Raw genomic sequence first — 7,746 nt, 5'->3', positions numbered from 1 at the left:
CCCCCCCCCCCCCCCCCCCCCCCTCGCAAATGGTTTAGGGTATAAAAAATGTAACCAACCAACAACCCATAACAGATGCTAATTTAGAACGTTGTGTACAAACACTTTCCACCGATAGCTAGAAGTTTTAAATAAAATCCCGATTGATTACTTACTGATACGTAAGATGGTCGGTATCAAATGTTTCTCCTGAAGCAAATGGAACAATGTCTTCACTTGTTTTGCTTCTTAATAACAAATATCGAATCGACACATAAACAACGATTACACTTGTAATCTTATTAAAGCATGAAAAATAATGTAAATGCAAGGAGGAAGAGGAAGAAAGTAAAAAATCGAGTTAACAAAAGAGGATTTTTTTGCTTTATTTTTATTTTATTGTTCATTTTTGGCGGAAATGATGATCTCTTCTCCTTTGGCATAACAATTAATGTGCCCCGGCTGAACACTTCTTGGCTCTAGTTGATCAATATTCTTTAGTAAACCTAACTCGCATCTACTTTGATCATTTTTTTCACTTGAAAGATGTATTTATTGAGAAACATTGATATAATGTATATGTTAATCAAAATATTTCCCATGATTTTCTATCAGTTTTTCCCGTCTTTCTGGTGATAGGGCGACGCAGCGTCGAAAGAACAATGAAATGATTTGGTTCGAAAGTGGGCGCCAGCCAACCCATGCTGCATCGATCTGAACAAGTGGTGGTAATCAGAATGCACCAAGTCCAAGTGAGTATGCTGGCTGCGGCAGAACTTTCCATTCGACCTACAATTACGTATCCTTGACAAAAGGAAGGCTTTGCGTCTGTTAATCGCTATTGCGGGTCGGTAGACATCTGCAATAACAGTTTCATCCGATTTTAATAGCTCGTAATACATTGCTTTTTTTGTCTTGACGCAGTGCTTACTGGATTTATTGTCAGTCATATTAACGATGCGCATAAATGAACCAAGGGGAAGATAGTTATTATGTGCTTTATTTCGCTACTTTTTTTTTTTTGTTTGTGTCATTTGGCTGATCGCAAGAGTGCTTTTGCGCACCATATCTCGTCCATCTTTTTTTCGGATATTTTTAAATCATTAAATACTGCAGCTTGTAAGTCACTTTTAGCAAAAGTTTTGTTTCAGTATCGGGTTCCTTTTTCTAGTTCTTGTTTCGAGGGCTAGATCTGTGCGTCTGAATTGAACACTTGAAATTTAACCAAAAAAAATTTGCTAAATTTGCATTGTTCGTCTTGGTTTTTACGAGTTGTAACGATTTCCATTATTTATAAAGAATGAAGAAATTAAATTTCGCCATCTTACTCTAATCAAGCGTCTGACTATGCTATGCATTCCTTACAACTTATTTCTGTGAAAACGTAATGTACTCTGATTCTTCAATGCGGCAAAGGTTCTCCCTTGACCCATTTACGCATACGTATGTATGCAAGGAACTCATAAGCCCTCATGGGCCCAAAATAAATATAAATTTTCCTACTACTTATAAAAGCGTAGCAAACGTAAATGCAACCGTAAAAAACCGTAAAGCAAAAGTTCAATACTAAAGAGAGAATAAAAAAAAAATTAAATATATTAATGACATGTCATGTTAAAAAGACAAAAAAAAAAAAAAAAAAAAAAAAAAAAAAATGAAAATAATATTTGTATATATATTTTCTTTTTTTTTCGAAAAAACATACAACGCATATATATATATTTATTTTTTGTGGCAAATATATTATACACAAAAAATAACATAGGGTTTTAAATGCGAATGCAATCACAACGTCACCAAATACGAAACCAATGAGTGACATTATCACGAGAGCGAGATAGTCAGGCGTTCATAATTACGTCGGATCAGTGTCAGTCATATAAGCGAGTGAGTAATAATATACAAAAAAAAAAAAAAAAAAAAAAAAAAAAAAAAATGACAAATGCGTGAGGTATTTAGGTGGAGAGAGAGGGGAGGGAGAAAGAGATTAAGTCAAACAAGAGTATTGAGTTTAATAATTTAGGTAAACGCATGTATTGCTTTAGATGATATATTAAACTGTGCTGTGTTCCTCCAGGCAGCAGCAATATGCAGAGCCATAGTGTAAAGTGTGTACAGTGCGAGACAAAAACAAAAAGCCGGGACTCGGCTTGTAACGTATATCTCTACGTGAGTTCACATTTGCGCTTATAAAACATAATTTTTGTGTTGTCTTCTTTTGGTGTTTTTTTTTTTTTTTTTTTTTTTGCAAAATATGTGTGAGTTGGGCTTTTTTTTTATCGTTATTAATATTATTTTTTTATTTTTCCTTTTTATAGTTCGCTTTGCTTGTTTTATTTTTATGTATAAAATTAACGACGTTTCATTTCCGACGTTTAGTCTTGTAACTGAGGTGTCCGCGTAATCGTTTGTTTGATCATCGTATCGGCTGTTGTAAATTTTAATATAAAAAAAAAAAATATATATATATATATATATATATATATATACAAACACATATACATCTATATATATATATATATAAATAATCCTTCTCTCTCTTTCTCTCTCTCTCTCTCTTTCTCTTTTTTGTTAATGTATTATTTAATAATTAACGCTATAGAGATCAAGTAAAGCGCAAGCGCTTCAAACTTTTACAAACAGCGGCTAGCGGCGTTTAGTATAAGAAAAAAAAAAAAAAAAAAAACGAATCCAATAAGAAAGTGAAACGGTTATAAATAAAGTTTATCTCTGAAGCTGCAACAATAAAACCAAACTAATTGCGATAACAAGATCCCTTGAGATAAGCATTAAAAACGAACAACAGCAAAAACAGCAGAAAACTGAAAAATAAAAAATAAAAATAAAAAAACACTATATCCCATAAATAAACAAGTTTTGAATTTTGAAAGAAATTTTCGGTGAAAGATTTCCAAAAACGAGTTTTATTAAGCGGTAAAAATCCCAAATGAACAAACATTCATCATATAAATCAATAAAAAGTTTTTATTATAGTTTCGAAAAGGAATGAATAAAACATCTATATATATATATATATATATGCATATAATTATATATCAAATGGAAATACATTACTAATAAAAAAAAAAATTCCAAGTAAAAGGTTAAATAAAAAAGTAAACACACACAAAAAAATAAAACATAAAAACTTATAAATGAAATTTTCAAGTGAATTACTTATTTATCGGACATATATAAGCCACAGTTCTTATTGGCTTATTCCATTCAAACTCAATATCCGAAGAGAAGAAATTAATCGGATCTTTTACAATATATGAGCGGTAGATGACGTTTATATCCTTTACCACATTCAAAAATCATGCACACTTAATTGGGATTGGGAAAAGATTTCGTGTCATTTTTCTTTCATCCCTCTGTCCGTCCATCTACCATCTGAGACCTTATACGGCCACAAAATGTTGAGATAGAAAGTAAAAACTTTGCATATATGATCTTAATTGAGGATCGTAAGAGTAATTTTTTTGGTAAAGCAAAAATTCAATTTTCTTGCATAATTCTGTCCGTCCATCCCAGTGTTGATCTTAAGACAAACGCGAAAACTGAGAAGGAAAGTTATAATATTGCATATATGTTCTTAATTAAGGATCGTGAGATTAACTTTTAAAAAACTAAAAAATCAATTTTCTCACTCTGTCCGTCCATCTAACAGTGAGACCTTATGCGGTCGCAAAAATGTTGAGATAAAAAGTGAAAACTTTACATATATGATCATAATTGAGGATCATAGGATTAAGTTTGAAATCCACAAACACAAACGCATGCAAAGACTAAAAGACAAAATTAACTTAACTTATACATAAATTTCAATTTCAAACAATTTACAAGGGTACAAATCGTTTTACTAGAAAGCACTAGAAAGTAAATAATAACTCGGCCACAGTTACCTTAAACGGATTTTACGCGAATATTCCGTAGTCGATATAATATTCATAAATATATCGCATCTCTTTGCTGCTATTTAAAGAACTAATCTGTTAATTTCCCTTCATAGGTCAATTTTTCCCAGTATCTATCTCGTCCAGATAGTGGCAATTGATGATATATTAAACGATAAAACGTTCTGCTATATATGTATAACAAACTCTATCGATATCGTTATTGTTGATATATTAGTCATTTTTTGGCTTTTTGAGGCCTTACCTGCGGGTCCTAAACTTACAGCACACCCGCGCGCTACACTTTAGTTTGGTCATCGTTCCGAAACAAAAAAAACAACTGACAAAATTTAGCAACAATCGGTTTACAATTCCATTTCGGATTACAGGCAACTCTGACGCATTGTTAGCCCTCTTATCCCACAACAATTTTCAAGTACATATTTACATTTAAAGATATTTCCGAAATTCACGAGATGTGACTCATCTGTTTTTTTTTTACTCGCATTTGAAATTGAAAAACTTTTCAACTATGCGCTACAGTAAACAGCTTTTGCAATTCGATACCTAACAGTTTTAATTAATCAAATTTAGGCCTACTTTTTGCACTCTTTTTGTACTTTAAACGGCTAAGGCTTGATTACCGAATAATTATCAAAGATATTCTAAGGTATGCAAATGGTTAAAAATTCAGAAATTATATAATGTATCCCATCTTTTTGCCCTTATCGAATTCATATAAAACGTGCGTATGTACGTACGTATGTAAAATTGTGCCAAATCTTTGCAAAAATATTTTTTATTTTTTTTTGTTATATCGAATTTGCTTTGTTCGCAATTAGGTAGGAAAAGGAAATTTTCCGTCAACATTTTGTCATGGGCCCACCGTTTTCCCCTCCCTCACTTTTATTTCACATCTGTGCTTTACGTCATTAATGAAACTAATGTCGTTGTAGTTCTAATTAGAGAGATTAACTTTGTGAAGCAATTACGCATCTAGACGACGCATTTCATCACGCATACGAACGAATTGTAGAAACATTTATTCGGAAATATAACGAAACGTTTTCCATACAATTCTTTTTTTTTTTTTTTTTTTTTTTTGCAAAGGAAATTAAGATACTTCCGTCATACGTCGAGTGAATGGTTGTTACAATGAACAAAAAATTCCTGCAAACCAAGAATGACTAACATTATGACCTTTACTGCATTTATATGTATATATATATATATATATATATATATATATATATATATATATATCGCGTGCAAGTTCATTTCAAATTTTTATCAACATCATATACATTACGAGCAATTTTAAATTCATTCCAGGATAGTGTTATTTTCCTTTTTATTTATTTATTTATTTATTTTTTTTTTGAAGGCTACACCCACAAGACACCCACCAACAATAAGAAAGTAACAATCAATATAACTGGCATTTTTTATTTCCATTAAGCCTTTCGTATATGAACGTGATGTAATTAATGTGTGAATTAGAAGACGAATCATGGGTTTTTCTCAATGCACCCTTTCCAACGTTGTATTAATTATAATTAAATTTTTACTGTTTTATTTTATTTGTTTTTTTTTTTTTTTTTTTTTTTTTTGCCCGCGAATTTATCGATGAATATCATCGTGATTTTTCATCAATTTACGAGAGCCATTCAGCAAATTTGAAAAGAGAAGAAAAATTGAAGATACTTTTCAATCGCTGCTCTTCTTCCTAAAGCGGGCGGTGAAGCGATTTTTATCTAGCTCCGTAATTCGACTAAAACTTGCAATTTGTTCAAATATATTTTTTTTTAATTAACACTTAAGACGGCCAGTTGCTAAATACCCTACACTACGTTCGCTTAATACACTTAGTTATCCATATAACTTTTCAAAAATAAGGCGTTACGAAGGAAGCGTCCGTTCTAAAACATGTCACGTTGAACACAAAAAAAATAGGACAAACAAGTGGACGAATGAACAGACATACAAACAAACAGACAAGCTTAGAGAAGAACATAATATAGTTTGAAATGGACGGAAGACTAGAATCAACGTTTACCGTTATAGTAAAATTGGGGGAGCGGCGAGCGACGGTCTGGTTGACGATATCGAGTGAACGTGCTAGCAGTCGATTCTTGACAGACACGCTGTAACAACCAATATCGATAAAGTATGCAATTTTTTTACCATCGCATCAATAATCTTTCAATCTTAAAACTGTTATCGAGTAACATATTAAAATCAACCGCAATCGAGTTGACTCGATATCGATCGCTATAAGACAGTGGTCTTACAATTTCACAAAATCCTCGACAGATATATTCTCACATATCAAATAATTTTGCTTATATAAGTTATCTATAGAAATCATTTAATTGAAAAATCAGCTTAGTATCAGCTCAACTAAGACGTCTTGCTACCATGATCTTCTAGGATTATATACCATGCATTTACATTGATCTCAGCACGTTTCCCGTTTGCTAATTAAAATCAACTCTTGAAAGTGTTTATAGATACTACGGCCCGTTGTCGTGCCGTTCACGTCATATTTCCGCTCAGGAAACAGCTCGAATCGAATCGAATCTCAAGCGGGCATTTTTAAAGAAGGGGAAAAAACAAAACGGTTATCTGATAAATTTAAGCGTTAAGTACATTCAGGGATAGTGAGTCTGTCAGCTCTTAAACTCAAGTACTTATTGACAACGCCCTCGCATTACAATTGTATTACGTATGGAAATTGATATAAGTACGACATTTGTTTATATATTTTATAACAGATTCGTCTAATAATTAAATGAATCAATACGAAGCGGCAGCATCATCAGCAACGAGAATTCAAATATAAAACCAATAGAAGAATATACTGAGCGAAAATGAAAACGTCAAAAGATAGAAGAAGAAAATGTTATCTTTCAAGGTCAAAAGCAACAACATTAACAACATCAACAATTTTATTCATATTATTATTATTATTAACGGTTATAACGTATCGAACGTATGCCTTGGATAATGATGAAGAAAAAGTTCAATTCATTACAAATACCGGAAATCAAAAGAAACAGTTTGCACCAACAACAATCAACAACGACGAAACACGTTATATAGATGTTAACGCGAGTCCAATACATTACGATGGCACACAATTATGGCGCATTCATAATATATCGAAATATATAGATGAAAATTTGATACCATTAACCGATGTCCTCGAATACAAATATGGTAAACTTATATCGAATTTTATTAATAATTGCCAATGAAAGATTTTACTTTTCGTTATTGTTTATTGTTTATTGTTTATTGTTTGTTGTTCTTATTCTTAATCTTGAAGGTGGCAATGTATGGAAAGAAAATGTAAAATTTTTAGATGTGTCCATAACAAAAGACCATTTGAAAAGAGCGAGACAATTTTTAAAGCAAAACCATATGGCAGTGGAAATTTTAAATGATAATGTACAAAAATTAATTGACGATGAGGCGGCAATGGGTGTTAACCTAACATCAAGCGATTTCGGCAAAAGAACAAGTAAGCGAATAATTGTGCAAATAACGAATTCAAACGTACAACGCTACAAGTAATTATATCTCTCTATTTTACACTTGCATCGAGTAAATTATTAATGAAATTTGTCTGCTTTTAAATCCCGAGATTCCGACATGCCTAAACATTATTAAACATTACTTGAAGTGATAACATATCGTCTGTGAATCATAAAAATAATGATCGATTCATCCGTCATTGTCCGGATTAATAAGTTATCTTGTATTATATTATAACATCGGTACGTTCGTACTGTTTGGGTATATAACAAAAATGTTCAGCAATTGCTGATAGCATAAAATGCATATAGTCTTGTATAGTGATGGAATCGAA

At 31.7% G+C, this 7,746-nt stretch overlaps 2 protein-coding genes across 6 annotated transcripts in view; one reads left to right on the top strand and one right to left on the bottom strand.

Moving 5' to 3' along the window:
• The window catches only part of LOC119631622, a 46,661-nt gene that overhangs the window by 35,073 nt on the left and 3,842 nt on the right, over nt 1-7,746 (bottom strand). The window lies entirely within an intron of this gene.
• LOC119631632 (carboxypeptidase B-like) overlaps nt 2,043-7,746 on the top strand; it is an 8,304-nt gene continuing 2,600 nt past the window's right edge. The window contains exons 1-4 of one of the 5 annotated variants that reach the window (XM_038024027.1): nt 2,043-2,148; nt 2,582-2,913; nt 6,650-7,094; nt 7,204-7,398. In XM_038024027.1, coding sequence (XP_037879955.1) covers nt 6,746-7,094; nt 7,204-7,398 — 544 coding nt within the window. In that variant the 5' untranslated portion in view covers nt 2,043-2,148; nt 2,582-2,913; nt 6,650-6,745. Of the gene's footprint in view, nt 2,149-2,304; nt 2,413-2,581; nt 2,914-3,913; nt 4,546-6,649; nt 7,095-7,203; nt 7,399-7,746 lie in introns of those variants that run through there. The other 4 variants (XM_038024018.1, XM_038024037.1, XM_038024045.1 and 1 more) reach the window with 4 other exon arrangements.

Source organism: Glossina fuscipes, unplaced genomic scaffold (assembly GCF_014805625.2).
Source record: "Glossina fuscipes isolate IAEA_lab_2018 unplaced genomic scaffold, Yale_Gfus_2 0, whole genome shotgun sequence".
NCBI lineage: Eukaryota > Metazoa > Arthropoda > Insecta > Diptera > Glossinidae > Glossina > Glossina fuscipes.
This window is presented reverse-complemented; position numbering and strand designations above follow the sequence as displayed.